The sequence below is a fragment of the Phaenicophaeus curvirostris genome, chromosome 11 (genome assembly GCF_032191515.1).
Source record: "Phaenicophaeus curvirostris isolate KB17595 chromosome 11, BPBGC_Pcur_1.0, whole genome shotgun sequence".
In the NCBI taxonomy this organism is placed as follows: domain Eukaryota; kingdom Metazoa; phylum Chordata; class Aves; order Cuculiformes; family Cuculidae; genus Phaenicophaeus; species Phaenicophaeus curvirostris.
The window spans coordinates 7,230,502-7,250,285 of NC_091402.1; the positions used below are offsets into that span (position 1 = coordinate 7,230,502).

General features: G+C 41.5%; 1 protein-coding gene across 24 annotated transcripts in view; it reads right to left on the reverse strand.

The window, feature by feature from the left end:
* MAGI1 (membrane associated guanylate kinase, WW and PDZ domain containing 1) overlaps nucleotides 1–19,784 on the reverse strand; it is a 353,601-nt gene that overhangs the window by 64,411 nt on the left and 269,406 nt on the right. For 15 of the 24 annotated variants that reach the window (XM_069865461.1, XM_069865453.1, XM_069865455.1 and 12 more), the window contains exons 4-7: nucleotides 14,347–14,553; nucleotides 11,246–11,456; nucleotides 7,621–7,703; nucleotides 4,324–4,362 (exon numbers count right to left, since the gene is read on the reverse strand). In XM_069865461.1, the coding sequence (XP_069721562.1) occupies nucleotides 4,324–4,362; nucleotides 7,621–7,703; nucleotides 11,246–11,456; nucleotides 14,347–14,553 (540 nt within the window). The remainder of the gene's footprint in view (nucleotides 1–4,323; nucleotides 4,363–7,620; nucleotides 7,704–11,245; nucleotides 11,457–14,346; nucleotides 14,554–19,784) is intronic. The other 9 variants (XM_069865465.1, XM_069865467.1, XM_069865468.1 and 6 more) reach the window with 2 other exon arrangements.

Genomic DNA, 19,784 nt, shown 5'->3' on the forward strand with positions numbered 1-19,784 from the left:
GAAGATGCCCACACCAGTCAATTTCAGATTTGCTTTTTGCATTGAATGAACAAACGATCAACAAGTTTTTCATCTGGGAGTGCCTCCAGTACCCTCCCAGTTTCACCGTCATGGGCAGAGTGGCTTTGGAGGGAGGCATCCAGTGGAAGTCGATGCAGGTCACAGGCATTTTAACACCAGCCTCTGAAGAGGGGTGAGATTATGGCAAGCAATCGTGGCACACTAACAGAGAGACTCCTTTCCTCTCCCACACCAGTGCTGAGCCATTTCTGCTCACCACTGACAATAAAAGGGGATTTTGATCCATTTCTTAGGGATTTACACCACATTGCTCAGCCGTGAGTCCAAAGCAAAAGTGCATCTTGAAATAGGACAAAGTTAATTTAACATAAATGCCTGGCATATGGAATCCACCCAAGTAGGGATGGCACACACAGATGTATTTGCTGCACAGCACTCAGTGCAAAAACATACATTGTCACAAACACATGTAACAGAGATTTCCTTTTGTAATTAGCATAATTAACAAAAAACAGTTCTGAAGATGAAATTAACATTTGGAAACTTATCCACTTTTGTTCCTGTTGATTTTCTAGACTCCATATAGTACTTTAACTATAATTAATGAATGAATTAAAATCTCTTCAAGCATCCAACAGAGGGTTATTAAAGCTGCATGTGTTACTTAGGGGCCTGATCCATGTCCCATTCACTTAAGCACAGTGTTCCCGTTGGCTGTGGGTACTGAAATAATCATCCTATTAACGATACGGAGCGGTGTCCTTATGCAATGCTGTGAATCAACTTGAAAGAAGGTTCCACAATGCTATGGACTGTGTAAGTGTGGTTCTTGTCCCACAGACTGCATATATGTTTAAATAAAAACAGTAATAATTTTAAAAGTCATTGTCAGATAATGCAAGTTTAAATAGCCCATGCAAAATAATTCCTCAAAATTTATCACTAAATTGACGAGACATAGTAAACAATCTACATTTATTATCAAATGCAAAGATGTATTTTCATTATTGACATCAGTTGCTGAGCTAATACAATCAACAATGGCCCATTAATTAGATTAAGTGCAACTATCTAGTTCTGCATTTATAGACTTGAACTATGTTGCCGTAAGGACAGGAATATCTCCAGACTGGAGGTTAACAGAATCTATACACACACATGTGGGCTAATTACTCAAAGTTTATGTTTGTGTTCAGAATTGGCTGGAGATCAGACGAAACCAGTTTGCATGGGTTTTGCTCTACGTGTCTCTTATGTGTCATTTTAAGGTAAGTTTTCCATTCTTATCATTATTTTATCCTTATTGAGTCTACCATCTTTGGATTCCTTGAGACATAAGCCACTAAATGCAAGCCAGTGCTAACATTGGGGCATGAAATTACTCCACAATTTTATCTGTAGATCGATCTGAAATAAGCGCTTCAGAAACAGATATTCCTTTACATGGTGCAAGTGTAAGTGAGAAAAAGAAATCTAGAGGTCAATCTTGAAAGTGTTTTCGCAAACGAACTCTCAGGTTTGCAAAGCATGTGGTAAAACCACTGTGGGACTAGGTTAAAGAGTTTTAGTGCAATTAAATTAAGACCTAGCATACAATCAGGACAAGCATAAGTTGTGGCAGCCATGTAATTCTTTGCACTACGGTGAAATAGAATGGTAAAGAGAGCAAGCTGGGGTTAAAGGGTGGGGAAAAACGAAAGTGGAAAGGGAGAAGTAATGCACAAATGCCTTCAAATAAGTTTTTGACAAATTTTCCTGCTAAATAATTTGTACCAATTTTGGACTACTAAGTGGGGTATTTTTTTTATTTTTAAAGCTCAAATAATGTCTTGTTTTTCTTTTGTTCACAAAAAGTTTTAGTATTAGATTTTGGGTTTTCTTTTATTTTAAAGAATTTTCATGGAAGGTCAGAAAACCAGCACTCTCCTAACCCTAAAAACGGCATTGTGTTAAAATCTTTCCAGTTTTCTGTCTCTGCAGCTTTCCATTTAAGGAACACATTCCTATGCTTTCAGAAGTAACAATACACAAACCTGAAGCTTTCAACACATTACTTGTTGATTATGTAGAGGCTCTTTCCAACTTTCAAAAGCCTCTGAAACTTCTCTAAAGCAAACGGCAATATTCTCCATAGTCAAGCTGCACAGCTTTAAATTATTTATCTCCCTTCTCTACCTCTCATGCCAAGCTGAAGATGACCCAGAACATCAGATTTTATCACAAATATAAGATTTCCAAAAACATCTTGCATCACTAGGTGTCTGAGTGAGCAATACATTTTTTATTCTGGTGCACCCATGCAGCACTGCAGTCTTCGAGCATTTGTCAACAGGTGAATTTGATCGACAAACACCCAGTTTTACAATTTCAAGCCTGGAGTAAATGCATGGATTCCTACTGTGACTCTCTTGTTTAGATGCTCTTTTGATCCCACAGAAAGGATAGATGGATTCCTTAAAAGAACTTCTCTAATCACCAAGGAGTTCAGTTGCACCTTTACATCATTATAAAGGACCCGGAGATGATTTCAGGATACTCAGCTCTTAATCCTCCCTCTGAGTACAGGAGGATTTGCCCAAGTGTATGTCAAATTCTACTCCAAAGATTAAGTTTCTGTGTTCTTTTGTAAAACCTTCTGTTAAAAGAGAGGTGAAGAATTACTCCATAACCAATCCACCTCTTTGGGAAACAAGTTGTGCAAATGCTTTGAAGTTTAATTTTCTTATATTTAGAAAAGAAACTGTTAATCAGTTAACGAGATAAATATCTGGCAACAATCAGTTTATACTAATCATGACTATGGATAGTGAACAGTCCATAAGTTTTTATGCTTCCTCCCTCACGCTGCTGAAACCAACTGCACTATTTGAAAATGTCTTTCTTTATGCTGCAATATTTGCATCTCAACAGTATATTGATGGGCTGTGAGCTCAATAAAGCTTATCTGCTTTTGAAACAAACGGAACATCTCATGATGTTCCAGCAGAACACGCGTGCACATGACTGCCTGCAGAACTGAGGTCAGGCTTATCAATTAATGAGTTTCCCTGCATCCATTTTATCGGCTCTTCTATTCTTGCATTAAATCCTGATATCAGACTGAAAGAAGGGAACATCTCCATTTCATTATTGCCTCCGAGTTTGCTCTAAATTTTTAACCTCTCTCTTATTTTGAGTCACCCTTTGTGAAGACCTTCATGAGAAATCTTTGCAGCTTGTTGGTATGCATCCACCTACTTCTGATGTTTCTTAGTCTGCAGCTGATTATTTACATGAGCTGCCCATAATGCTAATGTACCACTAAAGTGACAGCACCCTTTGTTAAATTGTCATTTATTTCAAATTCTTGCATTAAATGAAGTCAGGCTTCCACCCTTATTCCAGGCATATTATCCAGAAGAACAGTTGCTGGAGTAGTGTTAGAAGTCCACTCAATAGCTCCTGGCTGCTGATGCCGTATCAGTCACACAGAAGAGGGGAACAGAATACGCTGACTTGCAAGTCATTACAGAAACCAGAGGTTAATTCTCTGGTAATACAATCCTCCCATATGCAGAACTATAAACTGTAAATATAGTCCTCTTTAAAAGTAATAATAGACCTGGCGGAAATAAAATCCTATGCAACCTCTTATGCCTTTCAGCTTTCCAAGTGCACTAGAGCATAGCTGAACAGAAACAACAACTACCTCCATCAGTATGAACAGAATGAGCACTGCTGAGATTAGATATCAAGACAGTATTCTTCAGAACAAGATGCAGCAAATAAAAGCATATCACAACATCGAAAATCATCTGTTTATAAAATCATCTACTGAGGCAAAATTTTCAGCTGTTTCATTCACAAGCTCAGCAGAAGCAAGCTATGTCATATGTAAACGTTCTAAATCACACTTTGCTTCTCTTGTCTGGGAAATGTCTTTGACCCCAATAAAAAACAAAAAACATCATTAGCTAATTGATTTCAGCTTTGGCATCTACAAGCTTTTTCCTGGAGCCAGGGATGCCAGTGACAAAAATCCTGACTTCTGCAGAGTCCAGGAGGAAGCAACTTTAAACAAACTTTGCAAGATTAAGGCTCTCCAGCTTTCTTCAAACTCTGAATTGCTAAGAAAAACTCTGTAGAACTGAAGCTAGGGGAAGATTAATGCTTTTTGTGCTAGGGAAGTTTTGCTGATAAACTAGGCTTCTTGAAATAAAAAAACTGAAAGATGTAAAATGATACGAAAAAGAAAGTAAGTAATTAAAGGCTTAAAACAGTGCAGTTGAAGTCAAACATCAAAACGAGAGATGGATGATTTACCTAGTTCACTGTCCAGTTCCTCCGTGTGTACCCCTTCTTCTCCAAGGGAAGAGCAGTAAATGAGACAGAAAAAATTAAAAGAAAATTTCAGATACCAGCACCAAGCAAGAAATTCCCTCCAGCAAACAGCAGAACCGACACTAATTTTCTACAGACCGAGCCCAAGCTTTCCATTTACCACACTTCAGCATTCAGAATATTGATGGATCTGATGTAGACAATGAAAGAACTGGTTCTTGCATTCTCAAAGTATCTGTATCAATTGTCTACTTCCATGCCACAGTTTGTTATGGTGAAGTAATATACTTGTGTTGTTTCCATTGAAGTGAAGTTTCTCCCTCAGATCTGTATGGTCCGACCTTCACAATCCATTCTGTAGACACATGGATCCATCAGAAGGACCGACCTGAATACTAAAGAAGAAATCTGAGAGGAAAACCTTGCCTCTAAATAAGAACTAATGTAGCAAGGCTTACAAGAAAGTATCTGAATTTATGTGCATACAAGGTCCAATTGACTCCACTGTAACTACTCAGATGATTTAAGACAGACACGAAGCAAAGTGCCTTGCTTAACCAGAGGCAACGGTCCACACTGAAGTCCAGATGCACTGGTGAGACACACACACAGGAATGCACCAGTTTTAGTGGGGCACCTGGGACAAAAAGATAATTTTTCAAACATACAAAGCCATCAATATTCACTTTTGCTCCATTTATCATTATCTGCTCCATATTCATAAGTTAACAGTGATACAGATGATTAAAGTATTGCTAGCCTATAAATAATAATAATGCAGTCTGAATATGAAGGATGATGACAAAAACAGAACAAAGATGGTAAAAACAATCTTGGACCTAACAAAAGTGAAGCATAAGCCATGTACATGAATAACAGAAGCAAACAGATGTGGTGCCACAGCATTGCTTTTGAAAGTTTGGACACCTAAAATACCACTGTTCCGCCAAAGCAGTTGTTTAGGACCATTAGTGTGAAATATGAATCGCAATTTCCTTTGATAGCCTGCACAACTTCAAACAACCACAAACATGTTAGGGACACACATCCTTATGAAGAAAGAACACAAATCCTCGTGAAGAAGGAACACAAGGCAACTGCACCCAAACAAGTCTGAAACAACATCTGATATTTACAAAAACCACAAACAGGATGGGATTCAGCCTGAAAACCTGGGCACACACACATACACACAACAAACAAGACAGAGGAGGAGTCTCACTGACTTCAGAGGAAATACACCCAACAGCAACCCTTGCCAAAAGCGTCCAGCTACTATGATGCAGTAAAAATAACCTTCTCCCTTTTCTGTATTCATGTTTCCTGAGATATAATTATTCTTATGTGCAAAGTAAGATCAGAGCAGCCAAGCAAAACAGTGCAGTGCACTGCTGTGCCTATGAAGCAACCGGTTTAACTACTGAATGTTAAAAATATTCACTAATGAGCAACTTGGTGAATGAAATGAAAAGGCGTGGTGGAAGATGAAATTAGCTGATTTTAAGGACCTGATAAACAAAAATTTCACTACTCTGCAAAAAATACTAACCTATTTAAATACAAAAGTACCAGCTGTGAGTTTCTAATACCAATAAAATAAATTGTTCTGATGTTTGTTTTTTAATTGCTAAGAGGACAAGAGAAAAACTTCTCTTCTGTGAGGAGACTTAAAGCCATTGAACGGAAGACCTTAGCCACTCACTGCTGACCCATCCTACGGCTGCACCGTGCCCTGGCTCAAAGCACAGCACAACGCATGCTGACCCACAGTGGTTCTTGCTGCTTAATGGCATCACCAGGGCTATTGATGCAGTGGCACTTTTGCTGGTAGAGAGAGCCAGGACAGAAGTTGTGCTTCAGGGAACACTGCCCTCTGAAAGAGGAAAGCTTATGCTGAGACTTAGCAACCCCTCCTTTAAATTGCCAGTAACGCTTAACTGCAAGGAGGAGGGAGCTTTGCCTGCATTCGCTAACTTCCTTCCAGTTCCGATTACCCACTGACATATCCATTTTTAGGTGCAGAGCAAGGGCCTTCATTAATCCTGCTTCCTCCACTCACTCCTTGACAGACGACGCCAGTTGCTAAGGATCTGAAACACGCTTCAGCTCTGTACACTCAGTTTTTGCCTGGGCTCTGCACATCCTTGTGGTTTGGGGGAACGCCGCATTGTGCAATAGGAAGCTGGTGACCTGCTTCATCACGGGACTGAAGGTTGCACAGGCAGATCCTCACAGCCTGCAAATCTCACAGGTGAAAAGAAGCAGAGGCTGGAAAACGGCATGTGCAAAGACAGTAACATCAGTTCTGGAGGCCAGGTTTGAACCTTCCAGAAAAAAAGGGATTTATTTGATTCTTTTCCAAAATAAAACTATAATTCTTATTGAGCTGACTCACACCAGTAGGAGGCTAATCATGTTACAAAAAATAATTTTACAATGACAGCACCAACACTGACAAAGTAAACCCTTCCATTTTTAAGATACGCCTACCATGAGAGCGTTGTGCTAACCAAAATAATGCATCAGAAAAACACCACCTTTCCTGGTCAGTAGACCAAAATTTCCAAATGGGTCTTCCCCAGCTTTTAAGTTATTTTCATCATTATTTACTTTTCCTTCCAGTATCTCCTAAAGGATGCAGGGAAAGAATGTCCTTTAGCAGTCCTGCCTGTGGCTGCTCTAAATTGGACAGTGGCTTGCATTTCCAACATCTCAAGGAATACAAAATTACATCAGTGAAATTTTCAGTGGCAAAAATTTACGCTTTCAAATGGAATTTGTTTTAAGCAATCATAACACTAAGTGAACTGTCAGAATTTAACCATAGAAGTGAAGTAATTGAGTTATTTCTGCTCAAACAAGGAAATAATAACACAACTCTTTCAATTCGTGTAAAGCAGGTGGTTGAAGTGCAACACAATGGAGCACACAGAGACTCAGTTGCTTTCCTCCTACACAGCGATCCAAGGAGCAAACATGTTAGTAAGCTTTGAGTCTTGCTCAGCATCAGTGACTACTCAACAGCCTTTGCAAAAACAAAGGCCTTTTACTTCTAAGACCTCTTATTTTTATTAATTATCTGCCATCTCAATGGCTATCTTAGATAAACAGACAGTGATTCTACAACAACAGAATGGATACTGTGTCTATACACTTACTAATAAGCCTTTTTTTTAAGTATTTCTGAACACAGGTTATCAGAAAGGGGGAAAGTAGAGGAAGAAAGTCACCTAGAAATGGACCAAACACATTATTATTTCACTATTTTCAGTCTCTTACCATCATCTTCACATTCTTCTAGAGGCTTCTGCTGTTTGTTCAGGCACCGCGGATCTAGCCAAGACGTTGTTTTTGTGTTATGGCTGGAAACCAAAAATGGAAACATGACCTTTGTTAATAAAGCTGAACTGAAGTATCAGTGACATAAAAGTATATATCCTCCTTATTATTCAATAGACCTGAAGGCATACTTTTGCTTCAGAAGAAATGGCATTACAACTTGACATTTTGCAAACTAGTCTACCAAATCACAAGAGTCTTGGCACTGAAAACACAAAGGTGGAAAGTGAAAAATCACAGATCAGCATTCCTGAGTGGAAAGACGCATGTGAAACCTGCAATATTACAGAATCACAGAATGGTTTAGGTTGGAAAGGACGTTTAAGATCAAGTCCAACTATAAACCTAACATCAATTTCCAGTTCTGTCTGTGGTGGTTTGTTTCTTAATTCCAGGAGTTGCTTCTGAGCCTTTTGCCTCCTGACAAAAATAAAGTTCCTCCCTAAACCATGCAGCGACCTTTGTTGCTGCAGAAGACCTTGGACATTTGCCTAGAGTTGACCCAAGCATTAGTCAAAACCAACACTTCCAGTGAAAACTTTTTAATTATACAAAAATGTTCTGTGAAAAGCCTTTGATGGAAGTTGAAGAGCTTTACTTTCAACTGTTCCTTTCTACAAGTCCCCTGATAGTATTGCGATGCCAGTCCCGGCGGTGAAGGCTGCATAGTAAACATGCTTAAAATAAATTTTCTAGAAATTATTTTCTCCCATAATTTCATATGCTTACAGAGACAGTCTCGTAAAATAATGCCTCTTCTACAACCTGATGTCACTGTAGACATAACCTGCAAAGACAGTCCTCCAGTCCCTGAGGTATCGTTTATCTAGCTTAGCCTTTAACACTGCTTAACAGTTTAAAGTTTCAATACCATAGTAATGCTATTTACTTCTCCTTCCAGGTCTCAGAGAGGTTTACAAACTTAACCTTAGCCTCACAACAGTCTCATGAAGCTGGAAATGTTATAATGAGGGCTATGATCTCTGAGGAAATAACAGCCGACCAGCACACCTGTATTTTATTGCAAGATGAGGGGACTACCCTGGTCCTAGGATCCAAGTACATAAATAAAAAGTCCTTGTTTTCCTCATCCTGCTATCCAGCCCTCACAAGGCAGGATGAACAACTATGTTTAATCCTTTTGTATGCTTTGGAGCAATTAATCATCAACTAGAAGACCGAATGGCAGAAATTCAGCAAGTCAGGCAAATTAACAGCAATAAAGCAGACGGGTTCTGCCAATTTATAAATACGAGCCTGTAGCCTCACTGAGAAAGTGAGTGGTGAGAGGGAAGCAAGGAAATATTTGCATATATCTTGTCTCACACACCAAAGGCTCCCAACAGCATGGTTTGCTGAGGCACAGAAGATATAGCTAAACACCATTCAGATCACACGCTCAGAGGGACAAAATAGTGTTAGACCTGTAACATGCAGAGATCCACATGCAGGGTAATGAGGGACTGGGATACTTTGGGTAATGAACATCCCAATTAAAGCACCAGAGAAACATATCTCAAGAGCCAAATTGCTACAGCTACAAACCATCAAGATCAGTTCTTTGACACGCAGTTCTGGTCCCACCGGACCTGTGCTGGTTCTGTGCAAGCAGCTGATGTTCCCATACTGTTCCCCCTTCAGCATCCTGCCTCGATAACCCAAAGTGCTGCAGATGATGGTACTGACATCTGATCCAGCTCAGGTCCACACAGCTCATTAGCTTGCTCTCTTAATTTGATACAAATCAAACTAAATTGTTTCTAGGCTCGGGGTGTCCTTAGAATTAATAGAACTGCAGTAATTCAGTGCTGCATCCACACTAACACGTTCTCGCACAAAATTAGCCCCTCTGCATGTGTATCCTCAAAATGGTCGGTCTGCACTGCGGGGAAGGAAGCAGTTGGTGTGTTGCCAGATTTTCAGACAGTCATGCACACAAGCTATATTTTTCCACCGCATCTATAATTCTCCTGCAAAAGGTCTACCAAAGTATTTAAGGTGCTACAGTCCTGCATTGCTAAGAGGACACATGCACACAGAAAGCATAGTCGCTGTGGGGATGGGGTTTGGGGAAACTGGTGGCAGCAGCAGAAGCTTTTGCTGAAGAACCTTTAAGGAAGGACAGCAGGGGCCCAGGTGGGGACCAAACAAGGAGCAAGCAGCTGTTGGGCAGCATTTAGCACTCATCATGTGTCCTCTTCCAGGGAGGAAAATGGCAGGCTACATGGGCTATTACTCAGGCTGTATTATATACATTAAAACCAGAAAGTGCAGCAAAGAATGAGGCTCCCTGAGGACATAATGAGGCGCAAACCACCATATTCAGGATAAATAGCACAGTTCAGTTTCATGTGATATGCAGCAGATGAGAATTAGCATTGTGCCTCCTGGACTTTAGCTTACACCAAGGGTTGGCGGAGCCTCTTCATGTAATTGAGAGCACCTTGGAAAATAGCCTTTTTACAGCAGCCCTCTCCTCAGCTGGTGAAGAGCTGCTGAGTCGTCCCAGCTCCTCCTATTTCCCAGCACTTTGCTCTGATGTATTGCCCTGACATTGCAGCCAAGGGAAAACCTGCCCTGATGAACCTGTCCCTGTCCCCCTTGCTGACGAAGGAGCAGGACTGCTCCCCTTACTGCCCTGAGCCAGGCACAATTTCCAGAGTACCACGACGGGCATCAGCAGAGGGCGGTTTCTCTACTTGCTGGCCACTGGTGTCTGGTGAGGAGAGGACTCCAGTTTCCAAGACCACATTAAGCAGACCATCAAATCCAAAATGAATTCCTCACCCAGTTCCTCCGCTTTGGAAGCTAAGGGCTTGAGTTTCAAAAGCTAATTGAATTTTAAAGTGTAGTTAAACTCTGTGCAAGAAATTTCTTTCACTACCAGGTCCCATTTTACAAGTTACTCCTATCTCAATAAATCTAGACAAGTATAATTACAGGCTATTATTTATGGCATGAAAAAATCAATATCATCATAAAACTGCTGACAGCACTCAGCTCTTAGGCAATGACTGCAAAGCATGAGGCACTTCTTGCTTTTCCAAACTTACTGTGCCTGCTCTGCGCTGAGCTGTGCCTTCTGCAATCCACTGGAGCATGTTAACACACTTGGCCCATTTGCTCTGACAAGAGGACAACACACAAAGTCCATTCCCTGGCTGTGCTGCTGCCTGAGCACATGACCAGAGGAATTCTCTCTGCTGCATTATGCAGAGGCAGGCTCCAGAAATGAAGTCTCAGCCCTCTCAATTAGGAGCTTTCATTCCACCGGTGAAAAAAAAAAAAGGGCTATATTTTATATGTGTCTGTTGCTTTTGTAACTCCCCTTATAAAACGAGCAATTCCCCCTGCCTTTGAACTCAGGAGTAATTTGGATGCTAATCCAATCAGGAAATGCAAAACCCTTTCACAAGCAGTAAAGAACTTATAGCCTACAACATAACTGAACACACTAAATATTTAATACACACACACAAAAAATGCATCCATGGAGGTTCACTTATGCCCAGAGAGAGAGAGAGTGTGGTAGAGATGGAATTAGAATGAAAAGAATGTGCTTTACTCTATAAAATAGACTTCTCCATTCTCGGTGTAGGCCATCTCCCAGTTTTCCGGCAGAGGACCTAGGTTATCCTCAGCAGAAGGAGGTAGGTATTGAGGGAGGTTCTGAGATGGTTCCGTGGTGGGAACGTTGGTGTGGCTATCGATCGCGGACGGTGGGGCTGTCTCTCTTACGATATGCGTATTATGCTCGTCTTGGTCGCCAGACTCTGCTGTAGAATAAATAAGCACAAATAAAATTGAAAATCGGTCGCCTTCTCCTCCCATTTGCTGCCCTGGGTTTATCCTTACCATTTTCCTTTCTTTGCTTTTTAGTTTGCAAGTCACAGCAACAGATGAACCGAGGGCAGAGACTCTGCAGTCTTTTTGCTAGCAGGGGTGAGCCTGCTTTGCCCACACACACCCTGCCAGGCGGACCCTCACCAGCACACACCAGAAGCTGTGATCAGCTACTGAGTTCACTCTAATAAGCCCTGATGAGGTACCAGAGGCTTCCAACCTGTCTGAGGCCAGGGCTCACTGGTGAAGATGAGTTCAACAGGCTTCTGAGCACACTTACAGGTTCACTCCTGCAGTGCAGATTGTGGGACAGGGATTAGGAGAATAAAATTTCCTGTCGGAAGAATGATCTAAAGGGGAGATTTGTGCAAGTGCAGAAGGTAGCCAGAAGCTCAAAAGCAACAGGCTAATGGTGAAGAGCTTCAGTGCAGTGCATTTTTTTAAATTAGAAATTAAAACAAATGTCACCACTACACTGTACATCCACATGTTGCTGCTCACCAGTGCCTGTTCAAGCTGTCTGAGGAGGTTTATTCTATGGCTCATCACTGTACCCTTCAAGTCAAAGTCTTTCAGCATTATTTTATGATGTATCTTGCCCTTCCGCCTCTAAGGAAACATTTCTGCTGCTTACATCCAAGCAGTTTTGAGCAGTATCCATGAAACATTGTTGCTCTATCCCACCATCCCTAACCACAGTAAATGGTCTCCACAAACAAGGTCTGTGCCCCTAATTCTCTCACAGAGAGGTTTTGGCAACAACAAACAAGTTCTAAAATTACGCCTGAGTCTACCAAAGGGATTTTCTCTGTTTGGTTCTTGAAGCTGTTGAAAATTGATGACAGTGCTTCCAAACCACCTGAGACCATCAGTCTCCAGTACACACAGTGGGCAACAAACTCAGCTAAAGACAGAGAAATCAGTGCCATGCTATGCCAAGTCCCCAAGCAGCAGGACTGAAAGGGCTTTACAGCCAAGATCTGGCCTCCACTCTCTAGATCAGAGACCACTGACATCCTCAGCTCACAGACCACACCCCTGGGTTTTGCAGGGGGCACATTAATTGCAGCTCCTGTGCTAACTGTAGTCTGTGTATTGCCTTTACCAAAAGGTAAGATACTGAAAACAATAAACTGGGAGAAGAGGGAAGAGAAAGATCCAGACTGCACCAGTACCCTCAAGCTGCCTGCTTTCTAGCCTTCCTGGCATTCGATATTTTTAGGTAGAAGCTGACAAGATAAAGAAGCATGAATGAATCATCGCCAGCATAAGACTGCAAGTGTAAACATGCCAAAGTCTGGAAAACACAAGTCATCGAGAAGTCTCCTAAGAAAGCAGGAGCATTTTAATATGGCTAGCACACTTACATGTGAAATAAGCATATGGAATCACTTTGCTACACAAGAAATAACTCTTTTCTTGATTCTGTGCCCATTTAATGGGGGCAAGGGGCTAGGGTACAATAATGTTGAAACAAATGAACTGCGCCTTGCAGTATTTCCTCTTGTAAAGGACAACAAGGAAGAGAAATGATGCTAGAGTCAGATCAGGGGCACTAAACTGAGACAGGCAGCAAGGAAGCCAAACAGCATCTTCCTCACCTTCCTCCCAAAATCCAGTCTTGTGAAAAGGGCTGAGGTTGTTGCCACGGCACAGCAGGTGAGAAACTGCCCTTAAGTACAAAACTTTGCAAAGGAGCTGGTAAGCAGAGACAGAAACTCCAGCCTGCAAGGGATTCGAACAGCCAGGAGTGATTTGGGTTAGGAAGATGCAACAGAGCACAACCCTCAAAGCCATTTGACAACTTGGCCTGCAAAGTGCAAAACTAAATCTCAGCCTAAATCCTTTTAAAGCTCTATACAGGTGTTAGAGCCAAGACTTGGGCAGGTAGGAACTGGCACGACAGCTCCTATGGCTCATCAGAGGCTGGGAAGGGAAATTGTCACGGTGGTAGGAAGTGACCAGAGGACAAGAGACCAAGCGCCAGTAACTTTGAGCACCCCAGCAAGCGGCTGTGAAAGGCCTGAAGGTGTGAATAATGCTGCTGGCTAAGCACCTACCTCAAAGAGAACTAGGAAGATGAATTCAGTGTTTGAATCTGAGCTGACAAACACCAAGACCACAGACATGGAGAAGAGCTCTTGCCCCTCAGAGCTTCACAACCTTCCAGTACATTTCTGCGGAAACCCAACTGACCTCCAACAGTATTTTGCTCTGAATCTGCCCACAGAGCACTTGACTTTAGATTGCAAAAGTTTCCAGTGATCTTCCAGCCAATGTTCAAAGGTAGCCATGGTAGGATTGAGATCTCTGTTCCGGACACAAAGCCTTCATAAAAACAGAGAACTCGTACCCACGCTTCAGATCTCTGCTGCAGCAAGCAGCCTTTGGTTTGCTGGAAGATACCTTGGAGAAGAGGATCTAGTAACTGCATGTGATGGATATCTCCAGATGTAAGGAAGGAGAAAGGACAGCAACATATATTGGAAGGAGCAGTATCCTAGTTGACTCATTTCATACTGTTTATGACGAACAGAACTGTCAACCATAGCTCAACTCTTCCTTGAACTTTCTGCAACTGATGGATTTAAGCTTTTCCCCATTTTTTTCTTATAAGCTCAGTCCCACAAGGCCATTTTAGGAGACACAGCCACGCCTATGATTGTCCACACCCAGACACCTGCCATCCCAGTGCTGTTGGCCAGTTCTGTCTGGCATTGACACTTTTACAGCAAACCCATGAAAAACAAAAAGACAAGAAAATTCCCTTCCCAAAACCTTTCCCAGTATTGCAACTGATGGACTGTGATATTCTCATTTTACCTGTGAAGCTACTGCTCATTTCAGGTACATCATCCTCTTCCTCATTCTCTGTATGCACTATGCCAGCATTTTGCATATCATTGTAAGACTTGGTTCGCTTTGGAGTTGACTGCTTGGAGCCAGACTGCAGGTTTTGCAAAGCATCGGTGGAAGTCACTTTCCCACTGAGGGGCTGGCTGGGAGGCTTGGGCGTTCCATAATAGTTACCTAGGCAACAGAAACACATTTGCATCTTCAGAAGAGAGCAGTTTATAGCAGCAAGATTTCTATTTTATTTTATTTTCTGTTCCATTAAAATCTCTGTCTCTCCCCACAAGTACATAAGTAAATAAATAAATAACACGCAGCATTCCCATTTTGGAGGGGCACATTTCATCTCTAGAGCAGACACAGAAATATTTCTTGCCTTTTAAGTTATTTCTGTTGAGTCTAAAAGAAGAAGCAATGGTTGCATTGTTTAGGTGCACTGAGCGTACAAGGGCTAAAACAAAAGGCAGTCACGGTGAATAGCAAAACTTCATCTTGTTACATCTGAATTTCAATTAGTAGCCTTTTTACATGTGTGCACCCACACAATGCTGTGGCAGATCTGGAGTAAGCCCTGCAGAAAATAAAAAATTCATGACTGCCATCACCCAGATAAGTGATGAAAGGCTCAATGGCCTGCTTTAATACACAGGTTCTTTTAGAGTGGATGTTGCATTTAAAAAGCAAAAACTATTCTCTCTCTAAAAGAAAATTTGTCAAAGGAGAGAAAAGGAAAGGTACCACGTGGCACTGCTTCCTTCAAAGAGGAAACTCAGCAGTTGGGTCAACTTGGGTAGAAGTGAACAAGCAGACCTTAAAGCGAAACTTGAAGGGACAAAGACGCGCCCACACTTATGCAAAAGCTCAGCTCTTGGCACCCATCTCCAGATGTGATGCACAGGGCAAAGTGCCTGGGATGCTTCACTGTTGTTGTAAGTGACCATGGAAGAAATACAGAATAAGTGTGGGTTCATCGATGCCAGAACTGCACAGAGGTATTTCACTGTTCCTGTTTTACTTCATCTCAAACACCACAGTAGTGCTTGGCCTGCCCTCAAACGCTCTACAGGAACCTCAGGTCTGCAATGTGTTCCTGCTGCACTGGGCATTATAGGAATTCAGGCGTATTACAAGGTACATTGTTTACTTTTTATACAATGATCTGTGATCTACAACAGTTTAACATGAAACTCCCCAAATTTCCTGTTACAAGAATTACCATTAATTTTCATTTGCCACCTTCAGATTCCAAGGGTGAACTTAATAATAACCATACCCTCTGACATGACAAAATATAAAGGATGCTCTCCCTTAAAACATTGTATAGGCCCCTGTCGGGATGCATACACATAGCTTCAACTGTGGCAGCAGCACAAAATTCTTCTCTAAAATATCACATACATTTGATTACACTCTTCACTGTTCTCCATTGGTTACGGATAACCTAAAAGCATTTTTCAATTTTTCAAAACATAACTACATTATATATTTAATACCCGTTCCCCAGAAAGTGTACATGCCTCTTTATCACCCCTGTAACACTGGCAACAACACATCAGAGGCAGATTGTGCAAAAGCACTTTAAAATCTCACCTATGCTAAAAAAAGTTGGGGCTTTTTTCATTTATTTTTATACACATGCACATGTATTGTTGTTGTAGAAGCCAACAACAGCATTCATACACTGAGCTACTACACTGAGTTTAAAGTTAGCCATGCAGCTCTGCATGGACCTGCCCCACCGCTGCATGCAGTCGTCTTACTCACCCAAGACATTTCATACTGCTCGGCCATCACACGCTTGAGGTTTAAAAAAACATCCTTATTTCAGCATCTAAGAACTAGTTGTTTATCTCAACTTATCTTTAGCTGACTGACTTGCCTTTCCTGTTAGAGCATTTAAGTCCCTTACAGCCCTAACAACACTGTGGGTGTTGTCAGCTGTAAGGTAAGAAGAACACACGGATCATGCATGTCCCAGCACTTGCAGACCTCAACCTGTGACTCTGGAAGCTCTCCAGACACATCAGGAGCAAGGGACACCAGGAGAAGTCAGAGGAACTCCTATCTCCACACTTTTACTGCCAGAGTACCAGGACAGCAACACGTGCCGGTTTCTCTTAACAAGGTGTGTTTGAGCCTGTGTACAACGGCGTAGATTCAGCACCATAGAAGCAGCAACACTCCTCAGCTCTTTCATCTTCTGTTCATCATTTCAGAATCTTAAATGTACATTGATGCATAATTTATAGGGAGAAGGAAATTACTTCTTCTGGAAAGAGCCTCTAATGGGGATGGAGGCTTCTTAAGCAGGTTGCAGTCTCTGCTAGAGAAATGATTCTTATGCTCTACATACTGCAGAACTATTTTATATAAAAAGAGAAGGAATGAGGGCGGGAGAGTGCAAAGGAAAAACACAAAGGTAGGTGGGCAGAAAAAGGATAATAGATCCCACTGCCATCCTAACCAGCATATCGCCCGAAGAATGCCAGTACTTCGGGGTTTGGTGGAGAGTGGGGAGTGGGTTGGTTGCTTTGGGGTTTTTTTGGTTTTCCAGACAAAATGTGTGTTTTCAAAGGATGTTAATTGCTAAGGAGAGTGCCCCATGCCTGCCATATATGTGAGAGCAGCTTTTATTTATGGCACTGCAGATCATTATTTTGTGTGACATTTACTTCAGCTCTGTTGTAAAGGGTTAAACCTTTTCAGGATGGATGCAACAAAGTCAATGAAGAGGATATATAGATGTTGCTAGTGTAGCTTTTTATTTCGCCTGGACGAGAACGTAGCACAGATATTACCACCTCTCCCTCAATTATAGAGAAATACATGATTATATCTTTGAGATTTGTTCCTTTTCAGCTCCTCTAGTAATAAGCTGGAGTTCCTAGCAGTCCACAGAGAGCTGTTCCTCAGCAGAAAAGCAGGTTCCTCTAAAGCATTTCAGATTTGCTTACACAGAAATCATTGGTCACTTTTCAAACCAGCCATGGTTGTTGGTACTACTATTAGTGAATTATTATTTTCTACCAACACAAGTGCGATATCTCAGAGGATCCCTACAAGTACATATGAACATATACAAAGAACAAATATTAATTTGAAGGCTGTGCATGTGTTAGGTTTTGTTTTGCAGAACATAAGAAATGCAGCCATTGGGGCTGAACTTTTCCTTTTCCTCCACAGGAGGCAGATTCAGCCTGAGTTAATATTAAAAAAAAAAAAAAAAAAAATCACAGCTCTTCTTTCAGATTCACACAAGGACAACTGGTTTGGCAAACGACTCAGCTCATGATGAACAACTGCAAAAGAAAGCTCTGACTCTGCTTCCAGGAGACACAGAGAACAAGAGAAAATGGAAATACTCTCTTTCCCTCGTGTTTCCTGGATGCAGTCACACCTATTGCTCTTCTCCAAGCACATCTTTTTGAAGATAAGGCACGCGGGCCCGGGCGTGGGGGCAGACACATTAGGAAGGGACTGGCACTTAAAATGATCATCAAAACTTATGTTTAATCCTGGAAATTCACAAGAGAAAATATTTACCCTGTGACTCAGAAATCCAAACGTGCACCATTAATAACAGAGAGTGAACAGCCCAGCAAGAGTTTTAAAACACTCAGACTCGACATTATTAGTTCAAATTAAATCTGTCAATGTTTATGAAAAAACATACATTTAAAAATATGCTTTAACAGTGTTTTGTGCGCCACTTGTAAGACTAAAGAAGGGGCTACTTCATATCCAGTGTAATTTGTACTGAATATCCAATCAGCTCTAATTATTAACAGCACGTTACATGTGCATACACAAGCATCTGTCATCCCAGAGGATCCCAAAACATTTTCTGAAGTCAGCATAGTGGCTATGGCACAACTCCTTGGGGCGCTGAGCTCCCCCTCAGCTCAGGTGAAGCTCTGCAGGACTTCTGAGGACTGTGTCCCTAATGAGATGTCCCAAAGCTGGAACAGAGTTGCCTCTCTCCTGTGCGAAGGAGATTTCTTGATGAAGAGAGTGAAAAACCTCTACTTGTCTGTGGAAAGGCCAGTTCTGAAGCAAACAACATGGCAGAAATGGCACTTTCCTATGCCTGATTCCTATGGGAATGGGTCTCCTAAGTTTTACCCTCTTCTCAATCACATTTGGATCCTGTCTACAGCAACCAAATTAATAGCTAATAACAATGTATTCACTCAGCAGATGCTCATACCATTAACTCAATGAATTCCTTGTCATCACCTTTCACTAACCCTTCTTTTATTTAGTCCCTTGGTGCCTAATGCTTATTTAACGACGACACAAGTTTGACGGCAACTTTTACAGGCAAACCCATGACTTAATCCATGCACTCTAAAGCACCACTCAGGAGAGTGCAGAAAAATAACAATAACAATGAAAAAAACCCAGAACAGCTCTTCGGAACGAGTTGATTTCTTTTCATCTCCTTATCTCCAAGTGTCAGCAGCTTACACATTTTAGCATCATGCACAGTAATTAGACTTTGGTAACAGCTAATCACAACAATAAGACATGTTCTCAACATCATAACGCTTCTTCCTCTGCCAATTCAAGCAGTGATCATAATCAATGAAAGCAATCTGCAGCAGCTTCTACCCCGTCCTGCAGCTTACGAATTAAAGCAATGCTGTCAGCCAAGAGAACTTTCTTTTGACAGTTTAGGAAGCTAGTGGTAATGGAAAACTTATTTTATTTCAAACTAAAACCCATTCTTATTAAATATTCCTCTGATGGGCTGTAAATTCACAGATAAGATTTTTTGTGTGTGTGTGTGATCTGGAATTTGAAATATAATTCGCAAAAATACACCAATTAGCTACCGTTAAGTAAAATAACTATGAATCCAATCCCTAAAACCACTTGTCAATCACCATTCAATTACAGCTGAAAGGATTTCATCCACCCAAAATGCTGTTTCTGGAATGGGTAGAAATGCACATTTCAAAAGAACTACAAGAATGCAACCCGAAAGGGTCAAAGGTGGAAAAAGATTGGAAAGTAGATGTTTAACCTTGCTGAGAGGGAAGCTGAGATCATGGAGGCTGCTGGGGTGGGACAGGGCTGCAGAGCTGACACTGAAAGAGGAAAGAAGGTAGGGGAGCTGTGTGCAGGGTCAAGCATGAGCTTCAGCATTAATCCTAATGGTAAAACATCAGTTTCTGGTCCCAAACCGTATATTTCAGTCACTTTAATCTGCAGGTGTTGGCATTGCTGCAGCTATTCTCTTCCTCTGGGGAGGAGAATTTGCCTTGCTTTTCTGCTGTGAAGAGATTTAGGCCTGGGACCAGCAATGCATTTGCCTCTCAGGAAAGTAGCAAGCAGAGCTCTCGCAGTTCTGAATTTACTGACGCCCACTGTGAGGCATAATTTTGCCATTATAAAAAAACCCAAGC